Source organism: Pituophis catenifer, unplaced genomic scaffold, assembly GCF_029215685.1.
Source record: "Pituophis catenifer annectens isolate HBS135680 unplaced genomic scaffold, rPitCat1.0.hap2 SCAF_17, whole genome shotgun sequence".
NCBI lineage: Eukaryota > Metazoa > Chordata > Lepidosauria > Squamata > Colubridae > Pituophis > Pituophis catenifer.
The window spans coordinates 7,815,771-7,838,380 of NW_027256897.1; the positions used below are offsets into that span (position 1 = coordinate 7,815,771).

General features: G+C 46.5%; 1 protein-coding gene across 1 annotated transcript; it reads left to right on the forward strand.

Annotated features, from left to right (window-relative positions):
* Window positions 1–5,761: 5,761 nt before the first annotated feature.
* Window positions 5,762–22,201, forward strand: LOC139325752 (negative elongation factor B). Its single transcript, XM_070955732.1, has 13 exons — window positions 5,762–5,871; window positions 7,143–7,306; window positions 7,388–7,487; window positions 9,074–9,304; window positions 10,663–10,848; window positions 12,238–12,350; window positions 14,050–14,152; window positions 16,224–16,319; window positions 17,147–17,289; window positions 18,338–18,444; window positions 19,042–19,183; window positions 19,786–19,894; window positions 21,490–22,201. Exons 1-13 carry the CDS (start codon window positions 5,770–5,772, stop codon window positions 21,628–21,630), a joined length of 1,737 nt encoding a protein of 578 aa, XP_070811833.1. The 5' UTR covers window positions 5,762–5,769; the 3' UTR covers window positions 21,631–22,201.
* Window positions 22,202–22,610: the final 409 nt, after the last annotated feature.

Here is a 22,610-nt window from a genome sequence, read left to right on the forward strand (position 1 = left end):
TACATATATGTGGTTCCCTTATATATACTAATATACTAATATGTTCATTTATGTACATTTATATACAGTACATAGTTAGTTTTTTTTAACATTTTACATTTTATATCACATCTTATCCTACTATAATATTGCATTTATCTATATATTTGTGCTTTTTACTATTTTCTAGCTCCTTAATCCTCTTTTCTTGGTTGATTTCCTAATCTTTACATCTATTGTCTAACCAGTTATACCATAAATTCCATATCAAATAATATTCAGTTTCTCCTCTATCTTTTATTTCCATCATTAATTTATCCATCTCGGCGCACTCTAACACTTTCTTTATCACACTTTCCTCTGACGGTATATTTTTATTTTCCCAGTTTTGGGCATAGACTATCTTGGCCGCGGGAACTGGGCAAAGTTTAGCTCCCATCTTTTTGCCAGCTGCCAATCCAAGTTTCAATCTCTGCTAATTTCAATCAGGATAGATCTGGAAGGGACTTTGGAGGTCGTCTAGTCCGACCCAGTACTCAAGCAGGAGACCCTAGACCATTTCAGATAGGGGGCTGCCAGTCTTTTCTTTAAAAGACTTTTAAAAAATCATATATATTCATATATTTCATCCGAAGGACATATTTTTCTTTCTCGATTTCGTTTTCTCACTGTCACAGTCCATTGACAAAGTCTCCCCATTGACAAGGTAATCAGTGGTGGGTTTCAAATTGTTTTACTACCGGTTCTGTGGGCATGGCTTGGTGGGTGTAGCAGGGGAAGGATACTATAAAATCTCCATCCCCACCCTACTCCAGGGGAAGGATACTGCAAAATCCCCATTTCCTCCCAATCAGCTGGGACTCGGGAGGCAGAGAATAGATGGGGGCGGGGCCAGTCAGAGGTGATATTTATCGGTTCTCCGAACTACTCAAAATTTCCGCTACCGGTTCCCCAGAACTGGTCAGAACCTGCTGAAACCCACCTCTGAAGGGAACCTATATAATCCTCCTTTTAAATTTCCTCTTGCTTAAAACTTTTTAAATATGTTTTAATTGGTGGCCTACATTGACCTAGCTCCAGGAAAGGCTCACTTCTGGCGAACAGAACACACCCATCCTGTTCAGCAACCTGTCAGCGATAATCCTATTATTAAACTTTTCCAGGTCAAAGATTCAGGTTTCTTGTCTGTTCAGGAATTGAAAGCATGGCTTCGCCTTTTTTATTGCAAGAGGAATTCCTATGCCTTCAACATCTGCCTGAGCTCTTGTTTCTTCAACATCTGTCCAAGCAGGGTGGGGGAATACAAAAATGGCTGCAATCCTTTCACCATAAGTCAAGGGTTAGGCTCAGGGGTGAAATCCAGCAGGTTCTGACAGGTTCTGGAGAACTGGTAGCGGAATTTTTTTTTTTTTAAATTTGATTTATATGCCGCCCTTCTCCGAAGACTCAGGGCGGCTTACAATGTGCTCAGCAATAGCCTTCATCCTTTTGTATATTTATACAAAGTCAGCTTATTGCCCCCACAACTGGGTCTTCAATTTACCTACCTTAGAAAGGATGGAAGGCTGAGTCAACCTTGAGCCTTGGCGAGATTCGAACCCTGCAGTAATTGCAGGCAGCTGGTCTTAATAACCAGCTTAATAACAGGGTGCCTTAAACCCCTGTACTACCAAGGCTCTTGTTTTGAGCAGTTTGGAGAACCAATAGCAGAAATTTTGAGCAGTTCAGAGAACCGGTAGCGGAAATTTTGAGTGGTTCGGAGAACCAGCAAATACCACCTCTGGCTGTCCCCAGAGTGAGGTAGGAATGGAGATTTTGCAATATCCTTCCCCCAGGAGTGGGGAGGGAATGGGGATTTTGCAGGATCCTTCCCCTGGAGTGGGATGGGAATGGAGATTTTGCAGGATCCTTCCTCTGCCACGCCCACCAAGCCACACCACGCCCACCAAGCCACGCCCACGGAACCGGTAGTAAAAAAATTTGGATTTCACCACTGGTTAGGCTACACACCTTGCTCTGCCTTAGATATGGGGGGATTTGTAAGAACGCATCTGCGGAACAGACTCCCTGAATAAAAGAGGGGGGAAAAGAGAGGAGCCTTGGTGGCGCAGTGGACTAAACTGCTGTTAAACTAGCACTTAGCTGCCAGCTGCCTGCAATTACTGCGAGTTCAAATCTCACCAGGCTCAAGGTTGACTCAGCCTTCCATCCTTCCGAGGTAGGTAAAATGAGGACCCGGTTTGTGGGGGCAATAGGCTGACTTTGTATAAAATAGAACACCGCTTAGGGGGGGCAAAAAAAGCCCTACTAAGCAAGTATATACAAAAGTATGAAGGCTATTGCTTAATGCATTGTAAGCCGCCCTGAGTCTCCAGAGAAGGGCGGCATATAAATCGAACTAATAAAAAAGAGCCTTGGTACTACAGTGGTTTAAAGCACCCTGTTATTAACACAGCTGCCTGCAATTTACTGCTGGTTCGAATCTCTCCAAGGCTCAAGGTTGACTCAGCCTTCCATCCTTTCTAAGGTAGGTGAAATGAGGACCCAGTTTGTGGGGGCAATAAGCTGACTTTGTATAAATATACAAAAGTATGAAGGCTATTGCTTAACGCACTGTAAGCCGCCCTGAGTCTCCGGAGAAGGGCGGCATATAAATCAAATTAAATAAATAAATAAATAAATAAATAAATAAATAAATAAATAAATAAATAAATAAATAAATAAAATGAGTGGAAAAGGGACATAGATCAATTTGCATTCCCGTTCACTTTCCCCCACCCCACCCCCCAGATCTCTAAGGAGAAGAAGTGCTAAGAAATTCAATTTAAAGGGTTCCGTTGTAGATTGTAAGACAAGCATTTGGGGTACGATTGCCCAAGAAGAGCCAAAGAGTTGCAGATGATAATCAGACAAAGGAAGGGCAATTGGGAGTTGAGAGTTGGGTTCTACCTCCTCCCTTTTCCCTTTCAAAGGATCTGCCACTGAATCCCCTGGTTGGTTCAGGAGGCTGGCTGGCTCATCAATCCAAAATGCCTGTCCTCTGGGCCCCAGGGTGGAAGAGAGACAGAGGTGTGTGTGTGTGTGTGTGTGTGTGTGTGGAGAAGATGGAGAAGGGGGGCAGGGAGGGAGAGGCACTATCTTCTATTGTGCTCCCAGTTCTCTAATTTGTAAATTTCAGCATGAAATATTTAACACTGCTTCTAATTTGCATATAACAGCATGCATATGCACATAAAGGGTAATGAGAAAGAAAGAAAAGAAAGAAAGAGAGAGAGAGAGAGAGAGAGAGAGAGAGAAAGGGAGGGAAGGAAGGAAGAGAAAGAACGAAAAAGAAAAAAAGAAAGAGAAGAGAGGGAAAGAGTAAGGAAGAGAGAGAAAGAAAGAAAAAAGATGGAAGGATAGATGATAGATAGATAGATAGATAGATAGATAGATAGATAGATAGATAGATAGATGATAGATAGATAGATAGATAGATAGATAGATGATGGATGGATAGATAGATAGATAGGTAGATAGACAGACAGACAGACAGACACCAGTAGATGATAGATACCGGTAGATGATAGATAGATAGATAGATAGATAGATAGATAGATAGATAGATAGATAGATGATGGATGGATGGATGGATGGATAGATAGATAGATAGATAGATAGATAGATAGGTAGGTAGATAGACAGACAGACAGACAGACACACACCAGTAGATGATAGATACCGGTAGATGATAGATAGATAGATAGATAGATAGATAGATAGATAGATAGATAGATAGATGATAGATACCAGTAGATGATAGATAGATACCAGTAGATGATAGATAGATACCAGTAGATGATAGATAGATAGATAGATAGATAGATAGATAGATAGATAGATAGATAGATAGATAGATACCAGTAAATAGATACCGGTAGATAGATAGATAAATTTCCCCTTAAATGAAATCACTTTGGCTCTTTAGGAAAGAAAAGGGCATATAAAAGTAAACATTTTTATTTTATTTTTAAATCGAACTTTTCAGAAGGAAAAGCAGAATTGAAAAAAGGAAGAAGAGGAAAAGCAAAGGACAGCACAGATAAGAGATTTTGCAAGCCTAAGATTAAGTAAACCAAGTCCTCATTCTCAGATTATGGTTTATTTTTTGTTCTAAGCGCATTGCTTAGACATTAAGGCTTCACACGGGGAGCATCCCAAATTTTTGTTCCACCGAGATGCTTTCAACCATTAATTTCAGACAGGGAATTTTGAATGGCTCATTTGCTCTCTGGTTTATATTGGTCCAGGCAGGCTAATGGAAAGAAAAAGATAATGAAGACACTTGGGGGGGTGGAGGAGGAGACCCTTAAAATTAAAGATGCTCCAGTATCCTGCTGTGTCCAACCAGACCCATCTACCAGTACATCCTAAACTTGCATTATGGAATCTCATCTATTGTTCTTTTTCTTTAAAAAAAAAAAAGCAACATTTTAAGAAATCATTAAAAAAAAATGAGAGCCAAAACCAATGTATATAAATGAGCAAGGAGTGATCGTGGCTTTTATTTTGTTTTTCACACTTATGACGGTTGCAGCATCCCCACCGCCACGTGATCAAAATTCAGATGCGTGGCAGCTGACTCGTACTTACGACCGTTGGTCACGTGATCCCCTTTTTGCGACCTTCGGTCAAGCAAGGGAGAAGCCCGATTTGCTCAACAGACTTAACAACTGCAGGGTTGGTTTTTTTTTTTCCGCTTAACAACTCTGGCAAGAAAAGTCGTAAAATGGGGCTACTGAGTTACTGTTACAGGAGGTCCTCAATTTACAAACTATTTGTTTCATGACCGTTTGATGTTAACAACAGCGCTGAAAAAAAGTAACTTCCAACCTATCCGGTTGCTCTTGCAAAACTCACTTAACAACTGTCTCGCTTAGGAACAGAAATTTTGGGCTGGAATGTGGTATTGCATCCATATCTATCTATCTATCTATATCTATCTATCTATCTATATCTATATATCTATCTATATCTATCTATATCTATATCTATATCTAGTATCAGTACCAGTACATCCTAACAAACTATTCTAAAAATACGGGTTCTAGGTAAATTAGTAAAAAAAGAAGCAGACATACTGCGAATTTCGGAACTTAAGATTTTAAAATTTAAAATTTAATTTATAATTAATATAATTTTTAATGATATATCTTTGAAGCTGTTGCCATTTCTCCCCCAAATAATCCTTTCGGGCGTTTTGCTTAATTTTTCTTTTCTTTTCTTTTCTTTTCTTTTCTTCCTCTTCTTCTCTTTCTCTTTTTCTCTTCTCTTCTCCTCTCCTCTCCCCTCCCTTCTCTTCTCTCTTCTCCTCTCCTCCCCTCCCCTCCTTTCTCTCCTCTCCTCTCCTCTCCCCTCCCTTCTCTCCTCTTTTCTCCTCTCCTCCCCTCCCCTTCTCTTCTCCTCTGCCCTCCCTTCTCCTCTTCTCTTCTCTCTTTTCCTCTCCCCTCCCTTCTCTTCTTTTCTCCTCTCCTCCTCTCCTCCCCTCCCCTTCTCTCTTCCCTTCCCTTCCCTTCCCTTCTCTTCTCTTCTCTTCTCTTCTCCTCTCTTTTCTTTTCTTGTCGGAACGAAGCGACTCGCGTCCTTTCTCGGATCGCGAACCGAAGCGGAACTTTTTACGGCCGGGGCGCGGTTTCCCGGCGGGACGCCTAAAAGCGTCGGACCGACGGCCGCTGGGGGGCGCCTTTCGCCGCCGCACCGCAGCCGTTACGGGGCGGGAGGACCCCGCGCGGGCTGCGGAGCCTCGGCATCATGTTTGCCGGCTTGCAAGAGCTCGGCGTGGCCAACGGGGAGGACTTGAAGGAGACGCTGACCAATTGCATGGAGCCCCTCAAGGCCATCGAGCAGTTCCAGGTGTGTGTGGGGGGGGGGGGAACTCCCTTCCGCGTTCCCGTTGCCATGGGGACTGGGTCCCGGGGGTTTATCATGCAACTTTACTTCCTGAGTCTTCTCCCACCTACCCACCGCTTGCAAACCCTGGGGAGGGGGGTTTGCTCTTAGCACGGTCCTTCCACGCGGGTGCAAAAAGCACCTAAGTCCCGGAGGACTTGCTCCCCACCCCCCTCTTCCTTTCCTTTCCTTTCCTTTCCTTCTTTCTTTTCTTTTCTTCTTTCCTTTCCTTCCTTCCTTCCTTTTTCATCTGTCTCCTTCCATTTCCCTCCCTCCCTCCAATCTATCTTCTTTCTTTCTCTTTCTCTTTTTTCCCTTCCTTCCTTTTCTTCTTTCCTTTCCTTCCTTCCTTCCTTTTTCATCTCTGTCTCCTTCCATTTCCCTCCCTCCCTCCAATCTATCTTTCTTTCTCTTTCTCTTTTTTTCCTTCCTTTTCTTCTTTCCTTTCCTTCCTTCTTTTTCCATCTCATATTCTCCATCTCCCTCCCTCCGTCCCTCCCTCCAATCTTTCTTTCGTAATTTCTTCCTTTTTTTCCCATCTCTGTCTCTTTCCATCTCTCTTCCTCACTCCAATCTATCTTTCTTTCTTTCTTTCTTTCTTTCTTTCTTTCTTTCTTTCTCTTTTCTTCTTTCCTTTCCTTCCTTCCTTCCTTTTCCATCTCTGTCTCCTTCCATCTCCCTCCCTCCAATCTTTCATTCTTTCGTTCCTTCTTTCTTTGTTAATTCCTTCCTTCCTTCTTTTTCCATCTCTGTCTCCTTCCACCTCCCTCCCTCTCTCCAATCTTCTTTCTTTTTTCTTTCTTTTTCTTTCTCTCTCTCTCTTTCTTTCTTTCTTTTGCTGAATTGCTCCTTAAAATCTCTCTGGGTCTGTTGCAAGCCACGCATTCGGCTGTGCATGCATGCATGCACACACACTGCATCCGGTGCAAGGGGGGCTAACAGGCTGGCCAAGATTGAGGGTTTCCCAGCCTGAAAATCTGGGATGGGTTTTAGTCTCTTTATGGCCTCCAGATGTTTGAACTGTCTTCCTCTTCTCTCCCCCCACCGCACTCTCACCCCCCGATTATTAATAAATAAATAACTTACAACAGTTCATTTAGTGATCAAACAGTGCTGAAGAATGTGACTTAGGACCGTTTTTCCACCGTTATGACCGTTGCGGCATCATGGTGGGTGAGAAATGTGCGAATTACCTGCCCTAATCTGTTTGAATCCCACACGTGTCGTGTTGACAGACAGAAAACGGCATCCTGTTGCCCTCTCTTCAGTCCGCCCTCCCTTTCCTGGACCTCCATGGAACCCCTCGGCTGGAGTTCCACCAGTCGGTGTTTGATGAGCTGCGTGAGAAGCTTCTGGAGAGGGTCTCGGCTATCGCCTCTGAAGGAAAGGCCGAAGAAAGGTAAGTCGGGTGGACCACCGTAGAAGGGACCTGCCCGTTGGGATAAAAGTGGACGTCTGGCTTCTCCTTTTCTTCTCCCAGGTACAAAAAGCTGGAAGATCTCCTGGAGAAGAGCTTCCCTCTGGTAAAAATGCCATCCATCCAGCCGGTGGTGATGTGTGTCATGAAACATCTGCCCAAGGTAGAAACTTAAGAAAATCGGTGTTGAATTTGGATGCCACCTGGGTATAGTAAAAGGGTGATCAGTGGTTTGCTTTGGTGGAATTCAGGATCATTCTTAGTCTGTCCTTCCTTCCTTCCTTCCTTCCTTCCTTCCTTCCTTCCTTCCCTTTTTCCATCTCTCTCTCTACTTCCATCCCCCTTCCTTCCTTCTTTCCTCCTTTCTTTCTTTCTTTCTTTCTTTCTTTCTTTCTTTCTTTCTTTCTTTCTTTCTTCCTTCCTTCCTTCCTTCCTTCCTTCCTTCCTTCCTTCCTTCCTCCTTCCCTCCCTCCCTCCTTCTGTCTCTCTCCTTCCTCCCTTCCCCTTTCTTCCTCCTTCTTTTCCTCCTCTTTCCTCTGTCCCTTCCTCCATCCTTTCCTCTCCTCCCTCCTTTCTCCTTCCTTTCCTCCTCCTCTTCTTATTTCCTCCCTTTCCTCTTCCTTCCTTCTCTCCTTCCCTCCCTCCTTCCTTCCCTTTCTCTCTCCTTCCTCCCTCCTTTCTTTCTCCTTCCTTTCCTTCCTCCTCTTTCGTGTCCCTCCCTCCATCCCTTTCCCTTCCTTCCTTCCTTCCTTCCTTCCTTCCTTCTTCCCCTTTATGTAGGAATCAATTTCCTCTGTTTCTATTTAAAAAAAAAACCTTTATTCTGAACTTCATGTCTAAGTGCTATAAGGCCAGAGGAGGTATTTGTCATACAAGGTATTTCTTTCTCCCTTCTGTAACTGGCTGCACTCTAACACTAAGAAGAGCTGACATTGTGAATTATGGTTTCTTGTCTCAAACTCACCCTGTGTCAACATCTTTACAGATTGCGCACCTCTTTTTGTTAAGGTCTTGACGGAAGAGTGGGCTACGGGACTTCAGTAGCTTTGTTCCTCTCTAGCTTTAGAAACAATTTTATCAAGCTCTTCGTTGCAGAGCCTAGAAAATGGTGAGGTTTGCATATCATGTCCATGTTTGATTTGGCTTGGTTTTAATTCGGCATGTTGTCAGAAGCCAGCCATTAACTGGGCTTCTTGGGTTAGCAGAACTAAACCATGCAGGAACTCTACAATAAACCATGTTTTTAAAAGAATGTGGCGGGGAGAAAATCAGCCCAATATCTATCTACCTTTGGAACTAGTGCAGTTGAATAAGACAGTAACATCAAACTTCATTTTTTTTTCCTTTTACATAATTATATAAACTAGCCATTTCTATAACAACAGATCTACCTAAACCCGAAATCAAAGTTTCTTTCTTTCTTTCTTTCTTTCTTTCTTTCTTTCTTTCTTTCTTTCTTTCTTTCTTTCTTTCCTTCCTTCCTTCCTTCCTTCCTTCCTTCCTTCCTTCCTTCTTTTTTTTTTTTTTTTTTGCCACCTCAAGCACAAAGTCCAGAAGCGGTTTCCAAGGAGAAACGAAAGTAATTGTGTTTTTTTTTTCCCTTTGGTCAAAGCATCAGCTTTTGCAACCATTCATCCATGGTGGGGATCGAAGCGTCCTTCCATTTTTGTGCATGTAATAATCTTACTGCCGTCCACATATATAACATCCAAGTTCCAATATATATATATATTCTCCATTAAACCCAAGGTTCCCGAAAAAAAGTTGAAGCTCGTGATGGCCGACAAGGATCTGTATAAAGCCTGTGCCGTGGAAGTGAAACGCCAGATCTGGCAAGATAACCAGGCTCTGTTTGGAGACGAGGTTTCCCCGTTGTTGAAGCAGTATATCCTGGAGAAGGAAAATGCTTTATTCAGTAACGACCTCTCGGTGCTGCAGAACTTCTTCAGCCCTTCCCCTAAAATGAGGCGGCAGGGAGAGGTAAGCAACAAGAAGGATGATCCAGCATGGTTATTGTAGGTAGCTGGGCCACAGAGGTGGGTGTCACATAATTTTACAACCGGTTCGCTGTGCACCGAAAATAAATGCACGCACCTTCCATGCATGTCCACGGCCTTCTGTTGTGGTCCGCCAGCAGCCTGCAGAGCTGGCAGCGGAGCCGGATAGTGAGGAGGCTGGGGAGGAACATGGGCCAGTCCTGGAGTCTGGGGAAGGCCTGAATGAGGGCTCTGTGTCGGAGGCAGAGATGGGGCTGGGATCTGGGAGTTATGCACGGACTCCGGAGCCTCCAGAGTCAGACATCAGAGAGGCAGAGGAACAGGAGGAGCCTGTTCCTAGTGCACACATGTGCAGAACTGCCAAAAGGCAAGAACAGTTGTAACAAAAGGGACGACTCAGGAGTAAGGCCTGGAGATGATTGGCCACTCCCATAAGGCTTAAAAGAGGAGCAAAGGCACGTGGGCCCTTTGCAGGAAAGCAACGTTGTTAATTCTGTTCCCAGTCAGCATCTCTGTTTAATTCTGGACTCCGTGTGGCTTTGCCAAGTAGGTCTTTGGCAGCGTGTCAAGGGAGATAAAGGTGGGTGATTATCCCGAAGGACTTCTCCTGAAGGACTTTTTGCAACTAATTGGGACTCGGCTGTGAATGAACGTAATTCACAGCTGTTGCAATAAAAGAGGTTTTTGGGACTATTTGTGTGTTTAATGACTTGGGAAGCGTAGGTCAGAACACCTTCCCCGCATGCTCTTTGCTCTCACGCGTGGCTTGCACGCTGACTGCCGGCTGCCTTCAATTTGGCACTTCGAATCTCACCAGGCCCAAGGTTGACTCGGCTTTCCGTCCTTCCACGGTGGGTAAAACGAGGACCAGATTGCTGGGGGCGAGAGGCTGACTCTGTAAACCGCTTAGAGAGGACTGTAAAAGCACTGTGAACTGAGATATATGTCTTAAGTGCTATGGCTATTGCTATACATCTTCCATTTTTGTCAATGGGACAACATCTCAAAGAAATATCTCAAAGGATAACATCACACCGAGTTACGCTGCATGGAATTTTCCATGGCAAGTTGTCCCACAGCTGGGCACGGCGAGTTGTCTTGTCGTGAGGAAGCCACAGTGAGTTGGCCGGTGCTAGGTTGACCATAGTCAGATGGCCGTGGCGAGTTGGCCACGGCAAGTTGTGTTAGGATATGGTTTGAGCCTAACAAGTTGTCCAGGCAATATATGTGTTCTGTGACTTTACTATGAATATGTATTGTGTGACTTTAAAGTCACACAATTCATGCCGTGGTGAATTGTCCTCGATCCCACTCCGAACCTTGCTCTGTTTTTGGGACCAGGTGGTTCAGAAGCTGACCCAGATGATCGGGAAGAACGTGAAGCTGTATGACATGGTCCTCCAATTCCTCCGGACTCTCTTCCTTCGGACACGGAATGTCCATTATTGCACGTTAAGGGCGGAGCTCCTGATGTCCCTCCACGATCTGGACATCAGCGAGATCTGCACGGTGGACCCCTGCCACAAGGTACAAACCCAAGAAACGGTGGTTGTAGCCCTTCCTCCAGCCCTTCCGCGGCTATAGAGTTTTGTTGCCATCAAAACATCCCATCTTGTTCGCATCCCAGCTTGTCCCCTAAGCGAGACTGCTGTGGCAGGCCACTCTAATCAGGCCACTCTAATCTAAATATCAACCTTATTTTCTCATTTTTACTTATTTGTATCCCGCCTTTCTTATTTTTTACAAAGAATTCCAAGAGGCTGATATATCCAACACGAATTCCTCTTCCTATTTTCCATTCAACAGCAATCCTGTGAGGTGGGTTGGGCTGAGAGAAAGAGTGGGACTCGCCCAAAGTCACCCTACTGGCTTTCCATGCCTAAGGTGGGACTAGAACTCACTGTCTCCTGTTAGTTGACCCTAAGTCGTCCAGACAACTTTCATGATTAATGTGAGACTAGAACTCACCGTCTCCTGGTGATTGGCCCAAAGTCATCCAGCCAACTTCCATGATTAAGGCGGGTCTAGAACTCACTGCCTCCTGGTGATTGGCCCAAAGTCATACAGACAACTTTCATGCCTAAAATGGAACTAGAACTCACAGTCTCCTGATGATTGGCCCAAAATCACCCAGCTGGTTTTCATGCCTAAAGCAGGACTAGAATTCACTGTCTCCTGTTAGTTGACCCTAAGTCGTCCAGACAACTTTCATGATTAATGTGAGACTAGAACTCACCGTCTCCTGGTGATTGGCCCAAAGTCATCCAGCCAACTTCCATGATTAAGGCAGGTCTAGAACTCACTGCCTCCTGGTGATTGGCCCAAAGTCATACAGACAACTTTCATGCCTAAAATGGAACTAGAACTCACAGTCTCCTGATGATTGGCCCAAAATCACCCAGCTGGTTTTCATGCCTAAAGCAGGACTAGAATTCACTGTCTCCTGGTAGTTGACCTTAAGTCGTCCAGACAACTTTCATGCCTAAAATGGAACTAGAACTCACCGTCTCCTGGTGATTGGCCCAAAGTCATCCAGCCAACTTCCATGATTAAGGCGGATCTAAAACTCACTGCCTCCTGGTGATTGGCCCAAAGTCATACAGACAACTTTCATGCCTAAGATGGAACTAGAACTCACCGTCTCCTGGTGATTGGCCCAAAGTCACCCAACCAATTTTTATGCCTAAGGAGGAACTAGAACTCACCGTCTCCTAGTGATTGGCCCAAAGTCATCCAGACAACTTTCATGCCTAAAATGGAACTAGCTTTCTAACCTCACCACTAGACCCCTAGAACTTCCCTTCCCAGGTGCCTGCATTCTTTCAGGCACTGGTCAGCCTCTCCTCCTGGTTCATGCTCTTATGTCAAAAATATTTTTTAAATATATATATATTTCTTTGCTCCCTTCCTTGGCAGTTTACTTGGTGCCTCGATGCTTGCATTCGGGAAAAGTTTGTCGACAACAAGCGGGCGCGGGAGCTGCAGGGTTTCCTCGACGGAGTGAAAAAAGGCCAAGAGCAAGTCTTGGGGTGAGTGTCGATGTATCTGGAGGCAGGCTGGGCTTTTCCTGGCGCGAAAAAATTCCTAGCGTTAAAACCCCATTCACGAAACGTGATGTGTCAGCAGTGAGGAATCTGCCGCTGTGTTTCCTTTTTGGGGGGCTTTGTTCTGAACTGCCTGGAGTTGAACTGGTGATGGACATTTTCTATGTTAGGCACGGATGCCTAAATAAACCCTGTTCTGTCCCCGTCCCCACACACACACACAAACAGCCAGCCGGGGTTTAAAGAAGTACTTGGCACACACAAGGTTCGTTATCAGGAACTTGGCAGCAATACGATAACCGTCTGCCAAGTGCTTTACTACAAGAAGAGGGAGTGTTCCTCCACCAGATAACACCAACTAAGACACACAGTTTTCAAAACAGTCCAGCTCAAACATGAAACCTTCAGCAGATTCAGGCGTTGTACAAAGTGACTAGCCAGAAGTTAGCTTTGTCCGTCACAGAGTCTAAATGGCCACCACACTCTCTTATATAGCCTGTGGGGTGTGGTCCAGTGACTCAGCTTAATCCCTGGCACGCCTCCTCATCTGCTGCAAACGTTTATCTCGCCTTCGTTGGCGTGGATCCAGGAACGACTTATCCCCCTCATCGCTGTCATCGGAGACACCTGGCTCCTGGTCAATCTCCTCTCCCTCGGCAGACACCTGAGGCATTGCCAGAGAGGAGGGTCCTGGAGAGGGAGGCCTGGCCGGCTCCTCTCCTTCATGTTCGGAGCCTTCTTCCTCCGATAAGATGGGCTCGGGGGTCGGAGCCACAACAAACCCCAAATCCCCTTACATTCCTAGTCTGTATATATATCTTTATTCTAGCCAACTGGAACGGCACAAAACAGTACACCTTTCATTGAGCGACCTTGCAAAGTTACAACGGGGCTGAAAAAACAAGGGACTTACGGCCGTTTTTCACACTTAACGACCGTCACAGCACCCCTGTGGTCCCGTAATCAAAATTCTGACGCTCAGTAACTGGTTCATACTTAAAGACCGTTGCCGTGTCCCCTAAGGTCACACGATTCCCCTTTTGACAAGCAGAATCAACGGGAAAGCTGGATTCGCTTAACAGCCATGCTGCTAACCGAACAACCGCAGTGATTCCCTTAACCAGGAAGCAGGGGTAAAATGCTCCCGGTTCGGACCAGATCACCCGATCCGGTAGTGATGGCGGCGGGTGGTTCAGAGAACCAGTAGCAAAAATCCCTGTGCCCCCCCCCCCCCATGCCCAGCTGACCCGCGCAATCATCAGAGACTTTTTTTTTTAATTTTTAAAAGCATTTTTTCTACAACCTCTTCGGCTGAAAAGATGCTTTTTTTTAAAAAAAAGCCCCTGATGATCGCGCGGCTCAGCTGGGATCGTCAGAGGCTTTTAAAAGCATTTTTTTTCTACAACCTCTTCGGCCGAAGAGGTTGTAGGGGGAAAAAATGCTTTTAAAAGCCTCTGACGATCCCAGCTGAGTTGCCTGACCGTCAGAGGCTTTTAAAAGCATTTCTTTTCTGCAACCTCTTCTGCCGTGATTCACTGAACCAGCGCGGCGAGGAAAGTCGTAAAATGGGGCAAAACTCAATTTAGCGACATAAATGTTGAGCTCAATTGTGGTCGTAAGTTGAGGAGTACCTGTAGGTTGCCGCAAAGGTACATTGGGTTCTGTTTCTTCTCGCCTTATCTAGGGACCTGTCGATGATCCTGTGTGATCCGTTTGCCATTAACACCTTGGCTTTGAGTACCATCCGGAATTTGCAGGAGCTGATTGGTCAGGAAGTGTTACCCAGGGTAAGTTGGGGCTGGACCTTTTGAATCGTAGAATCCTTCAGAGGTCATTAACAGATTAATACAATTGAAAGGGGACCTTGTAGGTCATCTAGACCAACCCCCCACCTGCCCAAGCAGGAGACCCTACACCAGTGATGGCTATTGCGTGCCAAAAGCGGGGTGAGTGTTGGAGGGTTACGCACATGCCCACACACATAATTCTACTCATCCCACAGCCCGCGCGCTTCCCCTGCTTTTGGCACGTCATGTCATAGTGGGCCCGGTAGGCCCGTTTTTCGCCCTCCCCAGGCTCCAGAGGCTTTCTAGGAGCCTGGGGAGGGTGAAAACAGCCTTCCCCCCCCTCTGGAGGCCAGAAAGAGCCTGTTTCCCGACTTCCAGTGGGCCCAGAAGGCCTGAAAATCAGCTGGAGCTGAGCTTGCGTGCCCACCGATATGGCTTCACGTGCCACCTGTGGCACGCGTGCCATAGGTTCGCCATCGCGGCCCTACGCTATTTCTGACAAATGGCAGTCCAATCTCTTCTTGAAACTCTCCAATGATGAAGCTCCCACAACTTCTGTTCCATTGGTTGATTGTCCCTGTAACCGTTCATCGCATATTTTAGCCTCCAGTCCCCTCATCATCCTGGTTGCTCTTCTCTGCACTCTTTCTAGAGTCTCAATATCTTTTTTATAGTGTGGTGACCCAAACTGAAATGCAGTATTCTAGGTGTGGCCTTAGTAAGGCTTTATAGAGTGGTATTAGTACCTCCCTTGATCTTGATTGTATCCCTCTGTTCATGCAATTTAGGATTGTGTTGGCTTTTTTGGCTGCCGCTGCACACGGCTGGCTTATTTATTTATTTATTTATTTATTTATTTATTTATTTATTTATTTATTGGTTCGATTTATATGCCGCCCTTCTCTGGAGACTCAGGGCAGCTTACAATGCGTTAAGCAATAGCCTTCATACTTTTGTATATACCTGCTTAGTAGGGCTTTCGGCCCTCCCTAAGCGGTGTTCTTTTATATACAAAGTCAGCTTATTGCCTCCACAATCCGGGTCCTCATTTTACCTACCTCGGAAGGATGGAAGGCTGAGTCAACCTTGAGCCTGGTGAGATTTGAACTCGCAGTAATTGCAGGCAGCTGGCAGCTAAGTGCTACTTTAACAGCAGTTTAGTCCGCTGCGCCACCAAGGCTCCAAAATCCCTCTCACAGTCACTGCTATTAAGCCTGGTTTCCCCCAGTCTACATGTCTACTTTTGGTTTTTCTTGCCTAAGTGTAAGACTTTACTTTTCTCTACATTGAATTTCATTTTGTTTAGATAGTGTTCAAGTGTTCAAGTCTGTCAAGATCCATCTGGATCTTGAACCTATCTTCTAGGGTGTTAGCTATTCCTGCCAGCTTAGTATTATCTGCAAATTTGGTGAGTTCTCCTTCTATTCCCTCATCTAAGTCGTTTATGAAGATACTGAAGAGTCCTGGGCCTAAGACAGAATCTCGTGGTATCCCGCTGCTTACTTCCCTCCTCTTCTAGTCCAAGCCCAAGGCAGGAGATCTTATTCCACCCTAGATGAATGGTTGTCCAAGGAAGCGAAGTGGATTTGCAACGTGCACTTGGGGTTTTGCAGTGAAGATCTGAGAGCTGAACTCTACATTTCCTGATGGAGGGAAAGCTCAGAGCTCCTAAACATAACTGAAAGGACGTCTTCCCCCCCTGGTAGAAAAAGGATTCTAATGGCCATTGCCAGATCCTCAAAAGCAGTGCTAGAAGAGACCAGTGGTGCCACAGCTCAGAAAGTGGGGGACAAACAGGAGGGGTTTAGCATTTCTCACAATCTACTGGGGTGGTGAGGCAAGGCACCAGGTTTGCTAAGATGATGATGGAGCAACTAGAAGCGAGGAACAGATCCAAAGAGCAGTCTTTGTGATGTCACGGTGCACATTTTGGCAATCATCGGGGTTTGTTCCGGATGCCGACGCGGCCGTAGTTTAATTTCCACTTGTTCGTTGAGCGCATAGTCGACCTGACAGATTTTAGCATCCGGAGAATTCACTTGGAGATGCTTCCGTGTTGTTGAATTTTCAGGAAAGCCTGGAGCTCTTGTTACTTCTGAGGATGCTGTCCCTGGGACAAGGAGCTTGGGATGTAATCGACAGCCAGATCTTCAAAGAACCCAAACTGGTAAGGGGTCAGCATGAACGTTAGCGCTTATGGCAGCGGTCCATAACCTTTCCAGCTTGGCACCTCGGCCCAGAGCACGTGTGTGTGTGACAGGCGTGGGAGTGCAAGTGTCCTCACGTGAGTGGAGCTTCACACATATGCGCACTTGCCTGTCACTTCTTGTGGCCCGCCAGCAGATTCGGACAGTGAGGAGGTTGGGGAGGAAGATGGGCCAGTCCTGGAGTCTGGGGAAGGCTCTGATGAGGGCTCTGCGTCTGAGGCAGAGAGAGGGCCAGGGCCATCTGACAGTTATCAGCTGCCTTCGGAGTCAGACATCAGTGAGGCAGACGAACAGCTGAAGCCTGTTCCCAGTGTGTGCATGCACAGAGCTGCCAGACGAAGGGAACAGCTAAAGAACAAGGGTCAACTCAGGAGTAAGGCCACAGGTGGACGATGAATGGCCCCTCCCAGAGGGAATAAAAGAGGAGCGAAAGGGGAGGGGAGTTTGCAGGAGACAATTAGTTCATTCCTGCATTCTTGGTGTCTGAAAGATATCGGCCTGGCCACTCTCCAAGCCTGATAAAGGTCGGTAATTGTGAACTATCTTGAAAGACTGTGGGAGAGGAAAGACTTTGCTGGAGAGGAATTCACTGTAAATTAAATAAAAGGGGTTTATCGGGACGAGGGCTTTGTGCTGCTGGGGAAGCCTAGGTGAGAACACCACTCAACAAGTGCCGCGGCCTTGTAAGGGTTGGGGACCTCTGGCTTATGGTCTTGAAGGTCCGATTCTCACTAGCAGTTAAGGATAATGTTAGGTGAACCTCCTCCGCTGCCTTTCTGTCTCCCAGGAAGTGGATTTGATCACCAAATTTCTGCCCATGCTGATGGCCTTCGTGGTGGACGACTACACCTTCACCGTGGATCAGAAGCTGCCTGCGGAAGAGAAAGCGCCAGCGTCTTACCCCAGCGCCATCCCTGAGATGTTTCCAAAGTAAGTCATTTCAGCTCGGGAGCCTTTGCCCGTCAGTCAAAACCTTCCGGTCGGCAGAGCTGAAGAAGGTGGGCTTCAGAGACCGAAGCCAAAATGTAGGTAGTCCTCGACTTCTCGACAACTGGGTCCAGAACGCCTGTTGTTAATAAGCAAGGCTGCTGTTCACCCACCAGGCCTCACTGAGAATTGTGAGTTACAAAAAAAATCATTTAAGTGGTAAGGCACCTGGCTAGTAAGCAGGAGACAGTGAGTTCTAGTCCCGCCTTAGGCATGAAAGCTAGCTGGGGGACTTTGGGCCAATCAACAGGAGACTGTGAGTTCTAGTACCACCTCAGTCATGAAAGTTAGCTGGGTAATTTTGGACCAATCACCAGGAGACTATTCTAGTTCCACCTCAGTCATGAAACCTAGCTGGATGACTTTGGACCAATCACCAGGAGACTGAATTCTAGTTCCACCTTAGGCATGAAAGTGGCTGGGTGACTTTGGGCCAATCAACAGGAGACTGAATTCTAGTTCCACCTCAGTCATGAAACCTAGCTGGATGACTTTGGACCAATCACCAGGAGACTGAATTCTAGTTCCACCTTAGGCATGAAAGTGGCTGGGTGACTTTGGGCCAATCAACAGGAGACTGAATTCTAGTTCCACCTTAGGCATGAAAGTGGGCTGGGTGACATTGGACCAAACAACAGGAGACTATGAATTCTAGTTCTGCCTTAGGCATGAAAGTGGCTGGGTGACTTTGGACCAATCACCCGGAGACCGAATTCTAGTCCCACTTTAATCATGAAAGGGGCTGGGTGACTGGGCCAGCCCCTTTCTCTCAGCCCAACCCACCTCACAAGGATGTTATTGTCGAAAATGTAGGAGAAGGATATCTCCTACATTTGTGTGTTGGATATCGTTATCACTTTGAGATATTGATTAAAATAATAAAGGTGTGGTAGAAAATGAATGAATGAATGAGCGAGCAAGGGAATGAGTGAACGGACAAAGAAGTGAACAAACACAGCAGCTGAAACTCTTCCTTTTATGCGTGTCCCAGATTTCTGCAAGAGCAGCGGATCGCCTGTGAGATCGGCCTTTACTACGTGCTTCACATCACCAAGCAAAGGAACAAGAACGCATTGCTTCGCTTGGTTCCCACCCTGAGTAAGCCCCCTTGTCCCATGTCTTCATCTCAGTGGAAAAGCCAAAAAACCCTCCCTGCATTGGTGGCTCTTCAAGTCAGGAAGAAATTGCAAGACTTAAGACCAAAACAAAAACAAAAATTGCAGTGAAGACATCGTGGAGTCATCCACCACCTTCTCTCTCCTCCTCCTCACTTTAGAGCAGGGGTCAGCTCTGGAGCCGCATGTGGCTCTTTCACCCCTCTGCTGCGGCTCCCTGTCGCTCAAAATATGTGTTGCAACCGCCAATGTGCGACACCCGCCGGCACGTGATTTATTGAGCTTTTCAACCCCCCGTTAGGCCAACCATGGATAAATCCAAGAAAAGAAAAGTTTCAGAAGAAAACATAATGTTTAATTCAACTACATATGCTAGTTTTGTGGCCGCTCGAGAAATAGTCAGGCACGGGAAGGGTTTTTGTGGCTCCCGGTGTTTTTTTTTTTCTGTGGGAAACGGTTCCAAATGGCTCTTTGAGTGTTTGAGATTGCAGATCCCTGCTTTAGAGAGGGGGAGGGAGAAAGTGGTCCTCTCCCCCCTCTTCTCAAAGTCACCCTAAGTATCTCTCTGGGCCTTTTGTAGCGGAGACTTTTAACGACCTGGCCTTTGGCGACATTTTCCTGCATCTGTTCACCGGCAACCTCACCTTGCTGGCTGACGAATTTGGGCAGGACGATTTCTGCGCTGTCCTTTTCGACCGCTTCTTCCTGACGGCCTGCCCCAGGTAACACTCACCTCCTTTCCCAGAAGGTGACAGCGGAAGTGTTTCTTGCGCTTATATTCTATGCTCCCTCGGGAAGCGAGGGGAGGGAAGAGATGGAAAAAGAGAAGGAAGGGAAGATGGAAGGGAAAGGAAGGGAAGGAAAAAGAATGAGGGGAAGGAAAGAGAAGAGAAGGAAAATGAAGGAAGAAAGGAAAAGAGTAGGAAGGCAAAAGGGAAGAGAAGAAAGAAAAAAGGGAAGAGAAGGAAAAAGGAAGAGGGAAGGAAGAGGAAAAGGGAAGAGAAGGAAGGGAAGGAAAAAGAAGGAAGAAAAAGGAGAGGGAGGGGAATGGAAGGAAGGGAAGAAGAAAAAGGGGAGAGAAGGGAAAAGGGAAGGGAAGGAAAAAGAAGGAAGAAAAAAAGGATGGGGAAGGGAAGGGAAAATGGAAGAGAAGGAAGGGAAGAACAAAAAAGGAGAGGGAAGGGAAGGGAAGGAGGAACGAAAAAGGAGAGGGGAGGGGAGGGTTGCCACTCATTCTAAGGCAGGTAGTTAGGGCTACCGATTGGGAGAAGCTGCTGGGCTTCCAAACTGAGCCACCAACAGTCTTCTTTCAACCCCGTTCCAGGAAGGACAACGTCCACCGGCACCTGCTGAGGATGCTGCTTCACCTCCATCATAAAGTGGTCCCCACCAAGTTGGAGTCGTTGCAAAAATCCTTGGAACCCACCAAGCAGGTAGAGTAGTGCAAGGGAGGGGGAGGGCAAAGAGAAGATTCTCTGCATCTTCCATGCAAGAGTTCCATCGGGGACAGAGGGAATTTTTGGAAGGGGGGGGGTTCAGTGGAAGTGGTAGGGACGAGACATAACCTTTGGGGCACCCCCTTCCTCTGCCCACAACTCTTGTGGGGCTCCCCTAAAGCAGGGGCGATGGAATAGGTGCTGGCAGACATGTAAAACGGTGGACACCTGCGAAATGCCATCAGGCCTACAGGTAGTCCTCAACTTAACGACCGCAGTTGGGAATGGAGCTTCTGTCGCTAAACGGGGCAGTTGTTGAGCGAGCTTCTGTCAGGTTTCACAACCTTCCCGCTGTGGTTGTTAGGGTTCCCTCCCTGATTTTTGTTTGTTGGAAATTCTCGGGCAATCCCATGACCCCAGGACGTAGGCAACCATCCTAAATAAAGATGCCAACCTGAATTTCGAGTGTGGGAACGTGGTGACGGTTGTACAGTCAGCCCTCGACGTAACAACCATTCGTTTAGCGACCGTTCAAAAGTTACAACAGCGCTGGGGGGGGGAGTATAAGTATAAGTATAATTTTATTTCTATACCGCCCTTCTCCTGAAGGACTCAGGGCAGTGTACAGCCTATTTAAAAACACAAGACAAACATCAATTAAAAATTAAAAATTATTAAATAAATTCGGCTCAATTTAAAACCCCAGACTTAGGATCTTAGCATCCCCACAGTCGTGTGATCAAAATTCAGCCGCTCGGCAACTGACTCGTATTTATGACAATTGTCAGGTGATTATTGTGGCCCGCCAGCGGAGCTGGTGGCAGACTCAGACAGTGAGGAGATTGGGGAGGAACATGGGCCAGTCCTGGAGTCTAGAGAAGGCTCTGATGAGGGCTCTATGTCAGAGGCAGAGAGAGGGCCAGGGCCGTCTGACAGTTGTCAGCTGCCTTCAGAATCGGACATCAGTGGGACAGAAGGACAGCTGGAGCCTGTTCCCAATGTGCAGAATTGCCAGAGAAAGGGAACAGCTAAAGAACAAGGGTCGACTCAGGAGTAAGGCCACAGGTGGATGATAAATGGCCTCTCCCAGAGGGAATAAAAGAGGAGCGAAAGGGGAGGGGAGTTTGCAGGAGACAATTAGTTCGCTTAACTGGTTCGTGACTCTCCGAGACTCCTTGCCAACTTTTGAAGATATCGGCCTGGCAGCTCTCCAAGCCAGATAAGGTCTGTGACTGTAAATTCTCCCTTGAAAGACGTTGCTGGATACGAATGAGAGGAATTCACAGTAACTTAATAAAAATGGGGGTTTTGTCGGGACAAGGAGTCTGCTTCATGCTCTTGGGAAGCCTAGGTCAAAACAGGGATCAAGTGGGGAGAGCCCGATTCGGTTAACGACCGGGTTACTAACTTAACAACAGCAGTGATTCGCTTAATGACCCTGGCAAGAAAGGTCGTAAAGTGAGGCAGAACTCCCTTAACGGCCGTCTGGCTTAACCCCAGGAATTTGGGGCTCAGTTGTGGTCACGATTTGAGGACTGGCTCTATCTCCGGGGCAGCCATTTACCATATTTTAAATCTTCTCCTTGGCACAGAGCAGCGAAGCGGTGAAAGAGCTTTTCAACCAGCTGGGCGAGAAACTGGAAGTCCGCAAAGCCAGCCCTGTCCCAGAAGCCGAGGCACCACCGATGGATTTGCCCCTCCCGACAGTATCTTCTACCCCGGTTCCACCATAGATAGCCTCCCCTCCCCTCTCCCCTCATTCCTTCTGGGGAATGAGCCAAGGTCTTTCCTGGCCTTGGGCACAGAGGTGGGGCATCGGTTGGTGCAGAAATCACCTGGGCGACCTTGAACGAAGCTTCTCAGCTGCCCGCTTAGGGTCTCATCTAATGGTTGTAGGTGCCTCCCCTAGAAGTGGGGAGGGGGCTGCACAACTAAGGGTAAGGTTGGGGGTGTTTTTTTGAAGGGGAAGATCATTTAGGGCAGGGGTCTCTCCAACCTTGGCAGCTTTTAAAACTTTTGGGGACTTTCAACTCCCAGAATTCCTCAGCCAGCCAGCCGGTTAGAGCCCACAAGTTTTCAAATTGCCACAGTTGGGGACCCCTGATTTAGGCTGTCTGGATAATAGCCCTGGAAGGGGCAGGGCAAGTTTAAATCCAGATGTTATTTTTGTAAAAAAACAAAAAAAAAATTGTGTGTGTAGGAAACGCACTAAAGGAACGATAAAAGTTGGGAATAATTTGTTCGTGCCTTTTTTTTTTCTTTTTTTTTCCCCTAGTGTAGGAAAAATAAACTTTCCAAGCTCTGCCTCTGGTTTGGCATTTTGTTTTGTTTTTTGTTTTCTTCCTTTTTTGTTGTGGTTGATTTACTCCCCATAACAAGAGCCTTGGTAGTACAGTGGTCTAAGGCACCTTGTTATTAAGCTGGTTATTAAGACCAGCTGCCTGCAATTACTGCAGGGTTCGAATCTCGCCAAGGCTCAAGGTTGACTCAGCCTTCCATCCTTTCTAAGGTAGGTCAATTGAGGACCCAGTTGGTGGGGGCAATAAGCTGACTTTGTATAAATATACAAAAGGATGAAGGCTATTGCTTAGCACATTGTAAGCCGCCCTGAGTCTCCGGAGAAGGGCGGCATATAAATCAAATTAAAAACAAAAAAATAAATAACTGGATCGCTTGGAAGTACCGTATTTTTCGGAGTATAAGACGCACCTAC

Coding starts and splice junctions, on each gene's coding strand:
- LOC139325752 (XM_070955732.1), top strand. CDS start 5,770: ATGTTTGCCGGCTTGCAAGAGCTCGGCGTGGCCAACGGGGAGGACTTG. Junction 12,351..14,049: donor GGCCAAGAGCAAGTCTTGGG/GTGAGTGTCGAT, acceptor CGCCTTATCTAG/GGACCTGTCGATGATCCTGT. Junction 17,290..18,337: donor ATCCCTGAGATGTTTCCAAA/GTAAGTCATTTC, acceptor TGCGTGTCCCAG/ATTTCTGCAAGAGCAGCGGA.